The following is an 18,638-nucleotide window of genomic DNA, read 5'->3' on the forward strand; positions in this document are numbered from 1 at the left end:
GGGTGTGAATCAGCTACATGATTATCGGGTAAGTTTAATATTGAAAAATGTTATTTTTATTAGTAAAATAAATTTTTGAATATACTTACCCGATAATCATGATTTAATTGACCCTCCCTTCCTCCCCATAGAGAACCAGTGGACCGAGGAAAAATTGAGGAGGTGTCAACAAGAAGTACTGTAGTACCTGGCCACAGGTGGCGCTGGTGAGTACACCCCCTTCTAGTATAGTGATAGCTGGCGTATCCCTCCGTAGAATTCTGTCGGGCAACGGAGTTGACAGCTACATGATTATCGGGTAAGTATATTCAAAAATTTATTTTACTAATAAAAATAACATTTTTTTACCCTTGCTTTTAATCTCTCTCTGGATTTTCCATAGATAAAAGATGGCCGACCCTTCCCTCAGTGTACGGAAGTGTGTTAAAGGCTTCTAGTAATTATTTTATCACTTTATAAATTATTGTTGATATTTATAGATTTACCTCTATATATTTTATATCTCACCCACCTTTATTAGGCCTCTTCGATTCGCTTTCCATTTATACTCAACACCGAGATAAATTTTATATTTTTGTTTATAAGCGACCTATGTCTATTCTTTGTAGGCGGTACTTACTTAGAAAACGAAGCTAAACAACGTTGAGCCCATTCAATTTTTATATTTGTTTAGATTGATGAGATGAATATTTTTAGAAAATATTTTAAGAAATTTATTCTTTGAATAGTATTCGTGCTGTTTTCAAAGATGAACTAACGTTGGTTTATTTATGCTACGTAGTTTGCACTCTATCGTTACGATAGAGAAAGAGAGAATCACGGTTTCACTTTGCAGAAAGAGTAAATCGATTTTGACGTTTTGTTCATTCTTCTTACAAACTGAAGTTTTTTAAATACTAATTTGAAGGAACATGTTAATTTTCAATTTCTTAGTCCTTTTAGTATTTTCCTTTAGTCAAATAACCTTTTATTGACGAAGAGTGAGTGAGCCATTCTCTTGTAAGTGACAAGAGAGAGAGAGAGAGAGAGAGAGAGCGAGAGAGAGAGCGAGAGAGAGAGCGAGAGAGAGAGCGAGAGAGAGAGCGAGAGAGAGAGCGAGAGAGAGAGAGAGAGAGAGAGAGAGAGAGAGAGAGAGAGAGAGAGAGAGAGAACACGTTCCAATCTTTATTCTCGTCCCAAGTCTCTGTACAAGGAGTTTGGGAGTGAGTAAAGTTGTTCTTTTCGATTCAGATATTTACTCTCGTCCCAAGTCTCTGTACGGGGAGAAAGAGAGGATAAAACGTTCTAGTTTTTATTCTCATCCCAAGGCACTATACGGTGAGAGATTGAAAACGTAGTCCTTAGTGACTAGTTTTAGTCTCCTCCCAAATCACTGATATTTTTAACTTTATATTTCCTTTTATTCTTTATATATGTATATGTTTATTAATTTTTGCATGTGTGTTTCATTTTGTACTAATGAGCTTACATTATACGACATATTTCGCAATTCTAACCTTTTGATTTAAGGGAGAATTGCGTGCTTCAGGTAGAAATCAGTTTTATTCATGTCTAATGTGAAATTATTAAAAAATGCGATGTCAGTGAAGAAAGTGCGAAAAACATGTTCAGTGTTGCGGAGGGTTCGTTTGTTCGTGCTTGTCACTTGCCTAGTCCGAGACCTCATTCAGGCTGCCCTACCCCAGGGAGAAGGAATGTCGTAGGACCTAAGGGAGTGAGAGGTGTAAACCAATGAACAGACGTTCCCTCAAAGGTATCAGACGTTGCTCTTCAAGCACGTCCTTACCATAAGACAGGAGAGACGAAGTTCTCCTCGTCTTCCGATGATTCGTCTCTTAAAAACCTTGGCGTAAGGTTTCGAGACGGTTGAAACGTAAATTAGTTCCTTCAGAACAAGATCAACGTCCTAGCTGTAGTCATCATGAGAGTCCCGTTCATAGCGATGACGTTCATGTACAGACGTTTCCGACGTCACGATCTATTCCGAGTGCGGTTGATCCGAAGTTAAGTGTTTTGCAAGATACTGTATGCTGTTAAAGCTTTCTTCTTTAATGAAAGCTTACGATTCTGTTCCTGTGCGAAAGGATCCTTTGCTTGTTGTACGTCACGGTTCTGGGATAAGTGATTCAGGTCTTCAACCTATCTAAACGAGTTTTGTTACGTCACGCTGACGTTATCCCTTGTGTCAGCTTTGTGGTTAAACGAGATGCGGAGCATAAATCTCGATGTAACTTTGATCGACAGTCAGTTAAGTCGAGTCATAACTTTGATCAGCAGTCACTGCGGTTCCGCCGAGAATTTGAACGTCAGCCACCGCAGTCACCTCGTGACGTTGAGTTGCAGACACCGCAGACACGACGTGACGTTGAGCGGTAGACACCGTAGACATGACGTGACGTCGAGGGTCAGTCACCGTAGTCACGATATAGCATCGAACAGCAGTCACCGCTGTTACTACGTGACGTTTGAACGTCAGTCACTTCAGTCACGACGTGTAGTAGAATAACATTCTCTGCAGTCACAACATGACATCGACCCTCCAACTTTAACTTCTGTTTATATACAAGTTGATGTAGCCTGTCAGGCTTTTCCTTAACGTCATTCTGAATATAAAACTCCTTCTCGCAAGACTTTAGATTTATCAGATGATGTGCCTTCTGAAGATGAAGTTGATGACCCCCTTTCAACTAATGTACCTTTGGGGATTCATTCAGAAGAGGAGGAACCTAGGGTTGTCCAACAATCCCTTGTTTGAAAAAAAAGAAAAAAAAAAAATTATGAATTTCTTTAGGGAAATTTTGTCCTACTCATTTTTTAACGGCTGCTCCACGTTCTCCGCCGTCTGAGTTTACTCTTGGCATGACTTTCTTCGACTCCTACATATACGAAGTCAGTTCTCTCTCGTTCTTCCAAGAGAGCCATGCGCTTACTGGGAGACTGGTTGGAATCCAGGAGAAGTTTAGGAAAGTCTGCTTTTGCTTTTCCTCCTTCTAAATTAGCTTCTCGCTCGAGTGTCTGGTGTGACACAGGAGAAGTTCTCGGCTTGGGAGTACCTGCCTCTGCCCAGGGAGACTTCTTAAGCCTAGTGGACTCTCCTCGTCGTCTAGCCATGAGACGCTCCAAGATTTTATGGTCTTCTTCAGAGCTAAACCATCTCCTGAAAGGAGTTTTTCGAGCGTTTGAAGTTTTTAATTTTTTTGATTGGTCCCTGGGAGCCTTAAGTAAGAAGGAAAAAGTATTGATGTACAAATTGTCACGCATGAACAAGGCCATAAGGGATGGCTCCAATGAACTGGCAGCCACGTTCACTGCAGGAGTACTTAAGATGTAAGCGCACTCAATGTGTTCATTGTCAAGACAAAGTTCATGATGAAGACTTCCAAATTTGTCTTGGCAGCAGTAAGGGAAGGCGACTGGATGGTCTCTCTCGACCTTCAGGATGCATACTTCCACATCCCGATTCATCCAAACTTTCAACAATATCTGAGGTTTGTGGACGGGAAAGTAGTGTACCAATTTCGAGCACTGTGCTTCGGCCTCAGTCCTGCTCCTCTTGTTTTTACAAGGCTCATGCAAATTGTAGCAAGCTTTCTACATTTTTCAGGGATCAGAGGCTCCCTTTATTTTGACGACTGGCTAATCAGGGCGTCGTCATTAAATCGCTGTCTGGAGAACCTTCAATGGACATAGACCTAACCAAGGAGCTAGGTCTCATAGTGAACGTAGAGAAGTCGTAACTTACTCCATCCCAGACTATTCTTTATTTGGGGATGGAGATACAGTGTCGAATTTTTCGGGCCTTTTCGTCTCCCACAAGAATGGAACAAGCTCTGTTAAAAGTCCGTCACTTGCAAGAGAAAAACAGTTGCTCTGTAAGAGTTTGAACGAGCCTCGTGGGAACTCTTTTTCTTCGCTGGAGCAGTTTATCTCTCTGGGGAGACTCAACCTTTGCCCTCTCCAATTTCACCTAAACCATTGGAACAAGGAGAAGGGCTTAGAAAGTATCTCTGTCCCAATCTCCAACTCAGTCAAGACATGTCTGACTTGGTGGGACAGCAACGTCAGACTTCGAAAAGGTCTTTCGCTTGCGATCAAGAACCCAAACCATTTGTTGTTTTCAGATGCATCGGATTTGGGTTGGGGAGCGCCACTGGACAGTCTGGCATGCTCGGGTCTTTGGCCCACGGATCAGAAGAAACTCCATTTAAGGCAAGAAACATCTCTTTTTTGACGAGATTCGTGCAAGGAGAAATGAATGTCTTAGTGGACTGTCTCAGCAGAAGAGGACAAGTCATCTCCATGGAGTGGACGTTGCACAAGACTGTGTGCAAGAAGCTATGGATGACATGGGGTCAACCCACCATAGATCTTTTTGCGACTTCACTGACAAAGAGGCTCTCGACTTACTGCTCTCCAGTTCCAGATCCAGAGGCAGCCCACATAGACGCTTTCCTGCTGGACTGGTCTCACCTAGACATATATGCCCTCCCACCATTTAAGATCCTAGACAAGGTTCTTCAGAAGTTCGGCTCTCACGAAGGGACCAGGTTGACGTTGGTTGCTCCCCTCTGGCCCGCGAGAGAGTGGTTCACAGAGGTACTTCTATGGCTAGTAGACATTCCAAGAAGTCTACCGTTGCGGATGGATCTCCTGCGTCAGCCTCACGTAAAGAGATTTCATCAAAGCCTCCCCGCGCTTCGTCTAACTGCCTTCAGACTATCGGAAGACTCTCTAGGGCTCGAGGGTTTTCGAAGGAGGCAGCTAGAGCGATCGCGAGGGCTAGAAGATCCTCTACCATCAGGATTTATCAATCTAAATGGGAGGTATTTAGAGACTGGTGCAAGTCCTCTTCTATTTCCTCTTCCAGTACCTCTGTAGCGCAGATTGCAGATTTTCTGCTTTATCTGAGAAACGGTCGCTCCCTTTCTGCATCTACCATTAAAGGCTACAGAAGCATGTTAGCTTCTGTTTTCAGGCATAGAAATTTGGATCTATCTAATAACAAAGATCTTCAAGACCTTCTTAAGTCTTTTGAGACTTCCAAGGAGCGTCATATTTCTTCTCCTGTTTGGAACTTGGACGTGGTCCTGCAGTTCCTTATGTCAGACAGGTTTGAACCGTTAAATTCGGCCTCCCTGAAGGATCTTACCCTCAAGACACTTTTCTTGGTGAGCTTGGCTTCTGCGAAAAGGGTTAGTGAGATACATGCTTTTAGCAAGAATATCGGCTTCTCTGCTAATAAAGCAGTATGCTCTCTTCAGCTTGGTTTTTCGGCCAGAAATGAACTTCCGTCTCGTCCATGGCCTAAATCATTTGAACTTCCCAGTCTATCTGAGATTGTTGGGAATGAAGTTGAAAGAGTGCTGTGCCCCGTTAGAGCTCTTAAATTTTATTTATCTAGAACTAAACCGCTGCGAGGTTTTTTCAGAGGCTTTATGGTGCTCCGTTAAAAAGCCCTCTTTGCCTATGTCGAAGAATGCATTTTCTTATTTTAGACTATTGATTAGGGAAGGCACACTCTCATTTAAGTGAGAAGGATCGTAATTTGCTTAAAGTTAAGGCTCATGAAGTTAGAGCGGTAGCAACTTCAGTAGCATTTAAACAAAATAGATCCCATAGAAGTATTATGGACGCGACCTTTTGGAGAAGCAAGTAGGTGTTCGCTTCATATTACTTGAAAGATGTCCAGACTCTTTATGAGGACTGCTACACGTTGGGACCATTTGTAGCAGCGAGTGCTGTAGTGGGTGAAGGTTCTACCACTACATTCCGTTAATCCCAATATCCTTTTAATCTTCTCTTGAAATTTTTAATCTTGTTTTGGGTTGTACGGGAGACTAAGAAGTCTCGCAATCTTTTGATTTGGCAGGTGGTCAAAATATTGTTTCTTGAGAGCGCCCAGATTAAGGGTATTGATAAGGTCCTGTTGTAGGTAGGGGTGTTCACCCTGATTATAACAGCTCCTAGAAGTCTTTCAGCATCCTGAGAGGATCGCTGGGCTTCATAAGGATAGCGGACTAATAAGTCAGAGTATTCATCAGAGTCAGCTTCCTTATCAGGTACCTATACTTAAGTTTGTCTTTTGAATATTTGTCAAAAACTCTTGAGCATATACGCCTTTATTGTTTTAATACTGGTCTCTACCCACCACCATGGGTGTGAATCAGCTATATATATATTCACCGGCTAAGTTTAATATTTAAAAATGATATTTTCAATTTAAAATAAATTTTTGAATATACTTACCCGGTGAATATATATAATTAAAGGCCCTCCCTTCCTCCCCGATAGAGACCCTACGGACTGAGAAGAACTGAATTGGTTGAGAAGTATATGCGGTAACTGGCCGGTAGTCGGCACTGGTGGGCACACCCGGCAGCCTTCATGGCGATCGCTCGCGAGTTTTTGGAATCTGTCGACCGTCGAAGACGTAAGCTATATATATATATTCACTGGGTAAGTATATTCATAAATTTATTTTAAATTGAAAATATCATTTTATTTTATAATGAAAATACCATTTTACATTTACAGTATAAAAAATTCATTTGATTAATACGTTTCGAATTTCTAATCGTAGCATTTTATCCCTAATTTATTATAGGGGATTTAAAATAATTTATACTGTATGAATAATCTTCCTGCTTATTATTGTAATTATCGGTCTAATATGTCGTATTAACCCTCACTTAAGAGTGTGGTGTTCTTATCTGGTGTCACTTCACACGAAAGCTTATGTGCACTCCAAGACCCTATTAGTAACCACTAGTTTATATTGGGGAAAAAAAAAAAAAAAAAAAAATCTTGCAAAACCAGATTGCCAGCTAAGGTTAATGTTGCCCAGGAAATTTTATATACAAAATTGTTCAACATGTTACTTTTTTTTGTTCATATAATATCATAGACATATTCATGCATATAACATTATGTGCATGATCTACTATGTACTGATATCAGTAGCAATAACATATGATGTATCGTGCATATAATATTATGAAGCCACGAATATTTTGTAAATATATATTATCTTAGTTTAGTTTCTAGCCTAATAAAGAAAACATATAGTCTTCCTATTCATTCTTTTGTGTTTTATCCATTTCTGACCGTTAATATTTGGCAAACCACCCATTTATAAAGTTTTTTAATCTCCCTATATTAAAACAATTATGGGGGATCCCAGTGGGAAACAAAGGTCTTTGATGGGAAAGTAATGGAAACTATTGATTTGTAGAAATAGTAATAGCCTATAATGCATAAGAAACACAAAGTATTATTTGGAGAAATATATGGTTTATGTAAATGATGTGAAATTAAAGTAACATAATTGCCTATAATTTATATTGCATCTCTCAAGTGGTCTTAGCTCTGCCGTGGCTTGCTTTGCTCGCAAATAAACATTATCTCGTTCCCTTTCTGTTCTGGCAAGCGGTACAAGAATGTGCTGCACACCATTCTTGTGTGTCATTATTTTTGGGATATCTTCTACTTTCAAATGAGCAACCCTAGTTATATACTGAACGTAGAATATTTTAGATGAATATTAACAAAATTGATTAAATCACTCTAAATTTTGAAATAGATTGAATTCTCTTTTAGGAGACATTTTATTTTGATGGTAGTCATGCTAGACCTGAAGTGGAGGTGGGTGAAAAGGGGCTGTTGTAAAAAAACAGTATGTATGTACTATGAAATTTGATATACTGCAACTGGAAGCCAAGTTGTACTGACTTGCATCCATTAAGAAGTTTTCCATTTTTATCATACAAGAATATATCCCACACAAGATTAAAGTAAACTTTGTTAATGTTTTTGCTTTCAATATAATTCTAGAATATATATAATCACTTTTGTATATAATGTTAAACTTTGGATCCCAATTCTATCAACAGATTTTTTTTACCAGTAGAATGATATTGCATCAGTTTTCTCTAGAATAAAGTGGGTGCTTTATTTGAAGCGGAAACATGTTACAGCACTTTTGCTTTATCACTGACAGATCAAAGAGCACAATAAATAGTTTTCTTTGATTGATGTCTCATTTCCTTCTCCTTGCAGGTAGATGTTATGTATTGGATGTCTTGGACTGCCTCAGTTATGGCACTAGAAAGGATTTATGAATCCAGCAGAAGATTTCATGTATGGGAAATGAGCAAGGTGATTAATTGCCCCTTACAATTGTAAAATATTTATTAATTTCATGTAAAATTATTAATTTTGGTTAATTACTAATGTAGAAGGCTCCTCCAGTACATTTGATATAAACTGAATTACGGTACATTTCAAAGTTAACCCAAATTTGCCTTCTTACTTTTACAGGTTGACGAAGATGTCGATGGGTTCTCTGTCGGTTTTTACATTACCATGTTATGACATAAAAGGAATTTTCTCTCTTCTTTCATTTAGAACTCTTTGAGGCTTCAGTCTTTATCAATTCACCTTTTCCACTGTTTCGTAGACCTTTCTAGAAGTTCTCATCCTGCCACTTTAGTGTTTTTTTTTCTATCATCTAACCAACTGTTCCTCATCCCTTTTCATTTCATGTCCTTACCATATCAATCTTACAGCTCTCAGCTGTTTTCTCTAACATGTAAACATGAACTCTTGCCACCGATTCCTCTTTTGTAATGCAATCTTTAAGCCATACTTCAGCTATGAAGCTTTGCATTTTAAAGATGGACCCTTGCTAAATTTCCTTAATTTTGCCTGTCATCATCTTGGTTTTGCTGCCTCGTTTTTCCATCATAAATCTTGGTCCTTTCTAGTACTGGTACATTTTTGTTTAACAGTCGTCTGGCAATTGCTTCATTTCATCCTTACTTATTTGATTGTCTGGCAATCATGAGTTGCATAGGTCCTCAATGTTCACACCAAATGTCTCTTTCCTGTGCTTTTTTCTGAGCTCAACCCAATTCTCAGAAACAACCTCCCTATGCTTTGTCATCAGGCATATTTCTCTTGGTCTACCTCATCCTTTACGGCCCAGTGGCTTTCATTCAGGTACATCCTGGACTAACTCATCTTCCCTTCTTAACATATGCCCAATCCATCTCCATCATAATAATCTATGTCGTTCACATTTGGCATCCTTGCCACCTCACAAATTATTGCATTTGGCTCAAAATCCTTCTTAGTGCTTAATTCTCAAAGGCCAGAAATTTTGCATCAGTTGTTCCAGTGCAGTACCATGACTGGTGCCCATAAGTTGAGATCGATCTTACAAGTGAAATGTATATTTTGATTTTTCTGTGAACTGATGTTTGATTTGACCTCCAAACTGTTTTTAGCATGTCCATTGCTTTTTCTACCCTCACTATTCTTTCCTTGAATTCTATAACTAGTGATTCATTGCTGTTAACGATGGTTCCTAAATATTTGAATGCGTTTGAATTGGGTAATATTACTCCTCCGATAAGGCAGTTCATAAGATCACCACTTTGAATCTGCATGACCTTTGTCGTTCTCTGGTTGATCACCATTCGAACCTTTCTCCCTTCCAGTACTAACCTATCAATCATTTCCTGCATTTCAGCCATTGTAGAGGCAATGAGAACCATAGCATCTGCGTATTAAAGGTCACTTAAACTCTTGTCCCCTTTACATGGAATGCCATTATTCATTCCTTGCATTACATTTTTTATAGCATAATCAATCATCATAGTAAACAATAGAGGGGACAGTATTCCACCTTGTAGTACTCCAGTCATTACTCGAAATGCATCTGTAAGGCTACCATCAACCATTACCCTACAACAAGTTCCACTATGCATATCTATTATGATGCTTACGATCAGTCCTCGTTATGCATTATGGGTACTTAGACTCTCCTGCTTATTGTGGATTTTGTAATCCACAGCACATTTGGTTGTAGTACCTTCTGTTACATTTAGTACTGAGTACAGCTGTAGTTTTACTTCACACCTGTCCCCTGACACCAAAAGCATCATTTTGCTAATATTTTTTTTGGTTTTCTCCTTTCCACTTTTATTCATTATAAAAGGTTGCCGGAACCTCACCTTCAAGATCTGCTGTATAAAGCATATGAGCTGCACTTTGTAACTTCTTCCATTATCACAAAAAATCCAAGCTACTGATATCTCTGCCACCGCCATCACTCTAGGTCTGGTGTTTTGTCAGAGTAATATCACTAATTTGACAAATCTCTCTCTCTCTCTCTCTCTCTCTCTCTCTCTCTCTCTCTCTCTCTCTCTCTCTCTCTCTCTCTCTCTCTCTCATATAGATACATATACGCACACCATTTTCAAACATATAATCATATGAGAGAATCCACCGACACCTTCGCCATCCCAGAAGTTGGCCGACTCCCAGATAAGCCCATATTCATCACTAAGAAGTTGGAAGTGTCCTCAGGCCCCAGTGTGGTAGAAAGGATATGTTACCATGTGCCGTTAACATAACTGGAGGCATCTTTTACTTTGTCCAAATATTGAAAGGTACAAACCTTTTAATTTTTGTTCACAAGTATGTTTTTTGGTTTGGTAACTGTTGGATATTTGGTGGTTGGTTTTATTGTTCTAGTTGGTTGATGAGAGTGCTTCGTGAGCAATATCTATGCGACTCATGATAATGGGTTTGGGCTGTATCAGCATTCCTTGGAAGCAGTAATAAATGCAGTATTATATTGCTGTCAATTTTCAATATTAAACTTACCCGATAATCATGTAGCTGTCAACTCCGTTGCCCGACAGAATTCTACGGGAGGGATACGCCAGCTATCACTATACTAGAAGGGGGTGTACTCACCAGCGCCACCTGTGGCCAGGTACTGCAGTACTTCTTGTTGACACCACCTCACTTTTTCCTCTGTCGTGCTTCCGGCAAGACGTTCTGGGATACGCTTATGATTTTGGAGTATTGTTCACGGTTTTTGGTGAAGTATTTCTCTAAGATTTCAGCTTTCGCTATACTGGAAACTTTTCTAATTAGCTTAGATAGCTTTTATTTGGTTTTGATTAATGGTTAATGATCTTTTTGCTTGATTTGGAATCCCCCTTGACTAACTCTTTGATTCAAGATGTCTGACCTTTCACAAGCCCCACCCCATAGACGATGTAGGTCTTGTAATAGGCGTGTTCCGAAGGCCTCGGTTGATCCTCACACCGCTTGTTCTGACTGTAGGGAAAGACCCTGTCAGTTGGAAGATCGATGTGAGGAATGCGCCGGACTTTCGGAACTTGAATTTGTTCGATTCCTGAAATATTCAACCAAGTTAGAGAGAGAGAGAGTTAGGAGGAGTTCTTCTCGCTCTTCACTTTTTTCCTCACCTCATGATCCTCAACCTTTTCCTCCCCCGGTAGTGGCTACCCCCGAACCTACTATTTGTACTCAACCTGATATGTCCGATGTTTTGCGTGCCATTCAGGCTTTAGGTGACAAAGTGGAATCGGTGGTTAGTGACCATAAGTCTCTTATGGCAGAAGTCAAAGAACTTAAGGTCAAAAGTGCAGTGGGAGGGGATAGTGCCAGTGCTGTGCCAAGTGCTAGTGTCAGTGCGGTGCCAAGTGCTAGTGTCAGTGTCAGTGTGGTGCGTGAGGGTACTTCTGTGCGTGCCAGTCGTCCTCCCAGTCCGGGACCTCTTGCAAGCTCCCAAGCCCAGGGGAGAAGCAATGTCGAAGGGCAAAAGGGTTCGGCAGGCCTTGATCGGCGCACAGAAGTATCCTCGGTGGTTGCGGGCGTGTCTTACAGAGACCGTCACTCCCACCCGCAGACGATTGAGCCCGTCTTTTACTCGTCTGCAGAAGAAATGTCAGGGAGAAAACGCTGGACTCAGGTCTCAAGACCTCTCAAACGCAAAGTCCAGGCCTCAAGAGTTCTACAACCTGGTTGCAGTCATTGGATTAGCTCTGACTCTCCGCAGTCATCAGGTGACTGCACACCTCCTAAGAGAGGTAAGGTGATGCCGCAGCAGACCTCATCTTCTGTTAAGGCTTTGCCTCAGCAGACCTTAGCGTCTGTCGACCCCAAGATGACTTTGCTGCAGTCCATGCAGTCACAGCTTGCGGTCTTAATGCGTGAGTGTCAGGCTGAGAAGGTTACACCTCCTCCTGCGATCGCTCCGCCTCACCGCAGTCCAGTCTGCCAGGCGTACGAAGTTGAGGTTCCTCAGGATACCTTACCGCGTACTGAGTTGCCAGTTACCAGCGGTGTGCAGCAACCTCCGCCTTCCTTAAGGCAACCTCAGCAATGGGAGCAGGAGTCTTATGCCTTACTTCCTCCGCTTCCGCTTGCGGTTCCACCAGCGAGGCAACATTCTCTTGAGGTACGACAACCTCTTCCATCCATGAGGCAGCCACCTCAGCACTCGCTGCAGCGACCTCAACCCTCCTCAAGGCGAGAGCCTCAACTCCTTAGGCTAGCACCTCAGGAACTTCAACTCGCGAGACAGGAACTGCGTTCTGCGCAGCCGCTACCTCAACTCTCGCAGCTCACACCTCAGGAACCTCAACTCGTTCCTCAGGAATCTGCTACTGCGCATCCGCAACCCTTACAGCAAGCGCAACTCTTGAGACAAGAAACTCATGCTAGGAGTCAGCCACCTCAACCCATGCGCCTACCTTCCTCTACTCTTCTTGACCAGTCTTTGCAGCCTGAACCTCAGGTTTTAACTCAGCAACAGAGACTTGAGGATGAAACCACAAGCGTTTATGCACCCGCTTGTTCAGATTCTGCTGTTCAGCATACCACTGTTACTTTACCTCTCACTTCGCTACACTCTGGTGATGAGGTTTCTGAGGAGGAAGCTGCGCACCTGGATCCCTCATCAGACGTGGAAGAACCCAAGTCTTCTCCTCTACCCATTGACTTTCGTAAGGTCCTGGCTCTTTTCAGAGAGGTATACCCGGACCATTTTGTTTCTGCTACCCCCCGCTCTCCTCCATCTGAGTTTTCGCTGGGCATGCAACCTGTTAAGTCAACTTATACTAAGCTCGTCTTTGCTAGGTCCTCTAAGAGAGCTTTAAGAATATTAGGGGAGTGGTTGCAGTCTAAACAGCAACTAGGGAAGACTTCCTTTATGTTCCCACCTACTAAGCTCACTTCTAAGGCGGGCGTATGGTATGCCACAGGAGAGGAACCAGGCTTGGGAGTCCCTGCCTCTGCCCAGGCTGACTTCTCAAGTTTGGTCGACTCTCCTCGTAGATCAGCAATGAGGCGCTCTAAGGTTTGCTGGACCTTCTCCGATTTAGACCACTTCCTAAAGGGTGTATTTCGTGCCTTTGAGATGTTCAATTTTCTAGACTGGTGCCTGGGGGCCCTGAGCAAGAAGACCTCCCCTGCGGACAAGGACTCGGCCATGCTTTTAATGTCCTGCATGGATAAAGCAATTCGGGATGGGTCTGGCGAGCTTGCTTCAATGTTTGTGTCAGGAGTTCTTAAGAAAAGGGAGCAACTTTGCACCTTTCTTTCTTCCAGCATCACACCTTGTCAAAGGTCTCAACTCCTTTTTGCTCCGCTTTCTAAGTTCTTGTTTCCCGAAGAGCTTATCAAGGATTTGTCTGCGGCCCTGATTCAGAAGGACACTCATGATCTTGTGGCCTCTTCAGCTCGTAAGACTAAGGTTGCTCCCTCAGTTCCCAGGACTTACCGCACCCCAGTGGCTGATACTCCTGCTACAAGGTTTATTCCGCCCTTTCGTGGCAGAGCCCCCAGCCGAGGAAGCTCCCGTCCAGACTCTTCCAGGAGCAGGTCTAGGAAAGGTCCCAAGACTTCAAAAGGCAAACACTGACTCTCCTCCTCTCCAGACAGCAGTAGGAGCCAGACTCAAGACCTTCTGGCAAGCTTGGGAAAGGAGAGGTGCAGACGCCCAGTCTGTCAGGTGGCTAAGGGAGGGTTACAGGATACCATTCTGCCGCAAACCCCCTCTGACCACTTCTCCCATCAACCTCTCTCCCAACTACAAGGAAAAGGACAAGAGGCTAGCGTTGCACCAGGAGGTGTCGCTCCTGTTACAGAAGAAGGCAGTGGTTATAGTCCGGGACCATCAATCCCCGGGCTTCTACAACCGTCTCTTTCTGGTGGCCAAGAAGACAGGAGGTTGGAGACCGGTGCTGGACGTCAGCGCGCTCAATGCTTATGTCACCAAGCAGACGTTCACTATGGAGACGACGAAGTCGGTCCTAGCAGCGGTCAGGCAGGAGGACTGGATGGTCTCGTTGGATCTGAAAGACGCTTACTTTCACGTTCCTATTCATCCAGACTCCCAACCTTTCCTGAGATTCGTTTTTGGAAAGGTTGTGTACCAATTCCAAGCCCTGTGTTTTGGCCTAAGCACAGCTCCTATGGTGTTTACGCATCTGATGAGGAATATTGCAAAATTCCTCCACTTATCGGACATCAGAGCCTCCCTTTACTTAGACGACTGGCTGTTGAGAGCCTCCACGAGTCGTCGCTGTCTGGAGAGTCTCAACTGGACTTTGGACTTGATCAAGGAACTGGGTCTGTTAGTCAACTTAGAAAAGTCCCAGCTCATTCCCTCCCAATCCATAGTTTACCTGGGAATGGAGATTCGGAGTCTGGATTTTCGGGCTTTTCCATCGGCCCCAAGGATAAGCCAAGCCCTAGATTGCATCCTGAGCATGCTGAAGAGGAACAGTTGCTCGGTGAGACAGTGGATGAGTCTCTCAGGGACCCTGTCATCGTTAGCCCTGTTCGTCGAGTTAGGGAGACTCCACCTCCGCCCTCTCCAATTCCATCTAGCAGCTCATTGGGACAAGGATTTGACGCTCGAAGCAGTCTCTATCCCTGTCACCAAAGAGATGAAGACCACTCTCTTGTGGTGGAAGACCAACCTCCTTCTCAAGGAGGGCCTATCGTTAGCGATTCAGACCCCCAATCTTCATCTCTTCTCGGATGCATCAGACTCGGGCTGGGGCGCGACCTTGAACGGACAGGAATGCTCGGGAACGTGGAACAGGGAACAGGAAATGCTCCACATCAACTGCAAGGAGCTACTGGCAGTTCATTTGGCCCTTATGAACTTCAAGTCCCTCCTGCTAGGCAAGGTGGTGGAGGTGAACTCCGACAACACCACAGCCTTGGCTTACATCTCCAAGTAGGGAGGGACCCATTCGAGGAACCTGTACGAGATAGCAAGGGACCTCCTCATTTGGTCAAGAAGTCTAAACCTCACTCTAGTAACGAGATTCATTCAGGGCAACATGAACGTCTCAGCAGATCGCCTAAGCAGAAAAGATCAAGTCATCCCCACGGAATGGACCCTTCACAAGAGCGTGTGCAACAGACTTTGGACCTTGTGGGGTCAGCCTACGATAGATCTGTTTGCCACCTCCATGACCAAGAGGCTTCCTTTTTACTGTTCCCCAGTTCCAGACCCAGCAGCAGTTCATGTGGATGCTTTTCTGTTGAATTGGTCCCATCTCGACCTTTACGCATTCCCACCGTTCAAGATCATCAACAGAGTCATTCAGAAGTTCGTCTCGCACGAAGGGACACGGCTGACGCTGGTTGCTCCCCTTTGGCCTGCAAGAGAATGGTTCACAGAGGTACTACAATGGCTGGTCGACGTCCCCAGGACTCTCCCTCTAAGAGTGGACCTTCTACGTCAACCTCACGTAGACAAGGTGCACCCAAACCTCCACGCTCTTCGTCTGACTGCCTTCAGACTGTCGAAAGATTCGCTAGAGCTAGAGGCTTTTCGAAGGAGGCAGCCAGTGCGATTGCCAGAGCAAGGAGGGTATCCACTCGTAGAGTCTACCAATCCAAGTGGGAAGTCTTCCGAAGCTGGTGTAGAGCCAATGCAGTTTCCTCTACCAATACCTCTGTAACCCAAATAGCTGACTTCCTATTACATCTAAGGAATGAGAGATCCCTTTCGGCTCCTACGATTAAAGGGTACAGAAGTATGTTGGCTTCAGTTCTCCGCCACAGAGGTTTGGACCTTTCTTCCAACAAGGACCTTCAAGACATCCTTAAGTCTTTTGAGACTTCTAAAGAACGTCGTTTACCCACTCCAGGCTGGAATCTAGACGTAGTCTTAAGGTTCCTTATGTCTCCTAGGTTCGAACCTCTCCAGTCAGCTTCCTTCAAGGACCTTACCCTCAAGACTCTTTTCCTCGTCTGCCTTGCAACAGCTAAAAGAGTCAGTGAGGTTCATGCCTTCAGCAAGAACATTGGGTTCACATCCGAATCTGCAACATGTTCTTTACAGCTCGGATTTTTAGCTAAGAATGAACTTCCTTCACGTCCTTGGCCTAGATCGTTTGAAATTCCTAGCCTTTCCAACATGGTAGGTAACGAGCTAGAAAGAGTTCTTTGCCCTGTCAGAGCTCTGAAATATTATCTTAATAGGTCAAAACCTATACGAGGACAGTCAGAAGCCTTATGGTGTGCAATCAAGAAACCTTCGATGCCCATGTCCAAAAACGGAGTTTCGTATTATATAAGGCTTCTGATTAGAGAAGCCCATTCTCACATGAAGGATGAAGACCTTGCTTTGCTGAAGGTAAGGACCCACGAAGTGAGAGCCGTAGCCACTTTGATGGCCTTTAATAAGAACCGTTCTCTGCAGAGCATTATGGATGCAACTTATTGGAGGAGCAAGTCAGTGTTTGCATCATTTTATCTTAAAGATGTCCAGTCTCTTTACGAGAACTGCTACACCCTGGGACCATTCGTAGCAGCGAGTGCAGTAGTAGGTGAGGGCTCAGCCACTACATTCCCTTAATCCCATAACCTTTTTTTAACCTTTCTCTTGAATGCTTTTATTGTTGTTTTTTGGGTTGTTACGGTAGGCTAAGAAGCCTTCCGCATCCTTTTTTGATTTGGCGGGTGGTCAATTCATTCTTGAGAAGCGCCTGGGTTAGAGGTTATGTAGAGGTCCTTTAGTATGGGTTGCAGCCCTGTATACTTTAGCACCTTAGAGTTGATTCAGCCTCCTAAGAGGAACGCTGCGCTCAGTAAGGAAGACGAACTTAATAAAGGCAGAGTAACGGTTCAAGTCGACTTCCTTACCAGGTACTTATTATTTCATTGTTATTCTGAAATAACTGATTATATGAAATACGGGATACTTAGCTATCCTTTAGTCATGTACACTGGTTTTCACCCACCCCCCTGGGTGTGAATCAGCTACATGATTATCGGGTAAGTTTAATATTGAAAAATGTTATTTTCATTAGTAAAATAAATTTTTGAATATACTTACCCGATAATCATGATTTAATTGACCCACCCTTCCTCCCCATAGAGAACCAGTGGACCGAGGAAAAAGTGAGGTGGTGTCAACAAGAAGTACTGCAGTACCTGGCCACAGGTGGCGCTGGTGAGTACACCCCCTTCTAGTATAGTGATAGCTGGCGTATCCCTCCCGTAGAATTCTGTCGGGCAACGGAGTTGACAGCTACATGATTATCGGGTAAGTATATTCAAAAATTTATTTTACTAATGAAAATAACATTTTTCACTCAACGATTATGTAATTGTCATATAACTTTACGTTTGTTTTGATTTAAAATTGATTTCTGTTGTTTTCAAGTTCACTTCTTAAGGATACTTTCCATTATATGCCTTCAATTTATTATGTTATTTGTTTAGTGACAAATATACATTACATACCTTGAAGTTACAGTTCACTCATTACTATAACATGTACTCTATTTGCTGTTTGTTTCACTTATCAAGTGATTATGACAAGATCTTGTTAATGTTCATGTAATGTATAATACTACAAAAAAAAGGCTAGATTTTAATACCTTTCTTTTTTTCTACTTTCACAGAATTGTCACTCAAGAAATTTATTTGACTTGTTGTTGGATCCTACGATGCAGATTTACATGATGCAAGAAAACGACCGTATCTGGCTGTGATCGTCCGTGTAGAACTTTTACTACTTATTTTCTCTTTGATTTAAACTTGAAGCAGCTGCTTTTTTTTGTTTTTCATTTTAATGGTTTCAACTTTGCTAAATTAATTTTATTGCCTTAAATCACTCCATTGACTTACAGGCCTTGTTGTAACCTATTATGTATAGCCTCATACCTCTCCTTATTACCAAGTCATACAGATTTTCTGTCCCCTATTGATGTAGACGTATAGGTCATCATCATCTCGCTACCAGCCCTCCCATTCTATCATCCATACAATACATGTCTTACCAGGTACAGACTTTGGTATTTTATGAAGTCTAAGGTCAATTGTTGTTTAGTTTTGTCTCCCGTATTATGCAGCATTTAGGCATTGCAACGCTGTAGTGGGGTTAAGCTACCTGATATATGCAGCATTTAGGCATTGCAACGCTGTAGTGGGGTTAAACTACCTGATGCAACGCTGTAGTGGGGTTAAGCTACCTGATACAGTAATGATTTCTTTTCAAGGATTATTTTCTGCCCTAGCCAATAAGAAACCCTTTTTTTTCAAAAGTTGTTCAGACCTTAAATTGCATAAATATTCCAATGATAATAAGATGTTTTTAAAATTAAATTGTTCCGTAACTGAAATACAAACCACGCTATTTAACATGGGTTATTACTTCGGCGGAGCTGAATGACGAGCCATTAGAGTCTTAACGAGGGTTTACTACCCCACCGATAGTTAGCGGGGGGATAGGGAGTGGTAGTTTGCTCCCCCCCCCCCACACACACACACACTGGTGAATACTTCACTTT

General features: G+C 42.7%; 2 protein-coding genes across 2 annotated transcripts in view; both read right to left on the reverse strand.

Annotated features, from left to right (window-relative positions):
- Positions 1 to 18,638, reverse strand: part of LOC137624304 (2-(3-amino-3-carboxypropyl)histidine synthase subunit 1) — a 372,750-nt gene that overhangs the window by 112,019 nt on the left and 242,093 nt on the right. The window lies entirely within an intron of this gene.
- Positions 9,135 to 9,533, reverse strand: LOC137625100 (uncharacterized). The gene has a single exon (XM_068356032.1). The coding sequence runs from the start codon at positions 9,531 to 9,533 to the stop codon at positions 9,135 to 9,137; it is 399 nt and encodes a 132-aa protein (XP_068212133.1).

Source organism: Palaemon carinicauda, chromosome 31 (genome assembly GCF_036898095.1).
Source record: "Palaemon carinicauda isolate YSFRI2023 chromosome 31, ASM3689809v2, whole genome shotgun sequence".
Lineage (NCBI taxonomy): Eukaryota > Metazoa > Arthropoda > Malacostraca > Decapoda > Palaemonidae > Palaemon > Palaemon carinicauda.

Excerpts from the sequence above, each read along its gene's own strand:
- LOC137625100 (XM_068356032.1), bottom strand. The coding sequence starts at position 9,533 with ATGGCTGAAATGCAGGAAATGATTGATAGGTTAGTACTGGAAGGGAGA.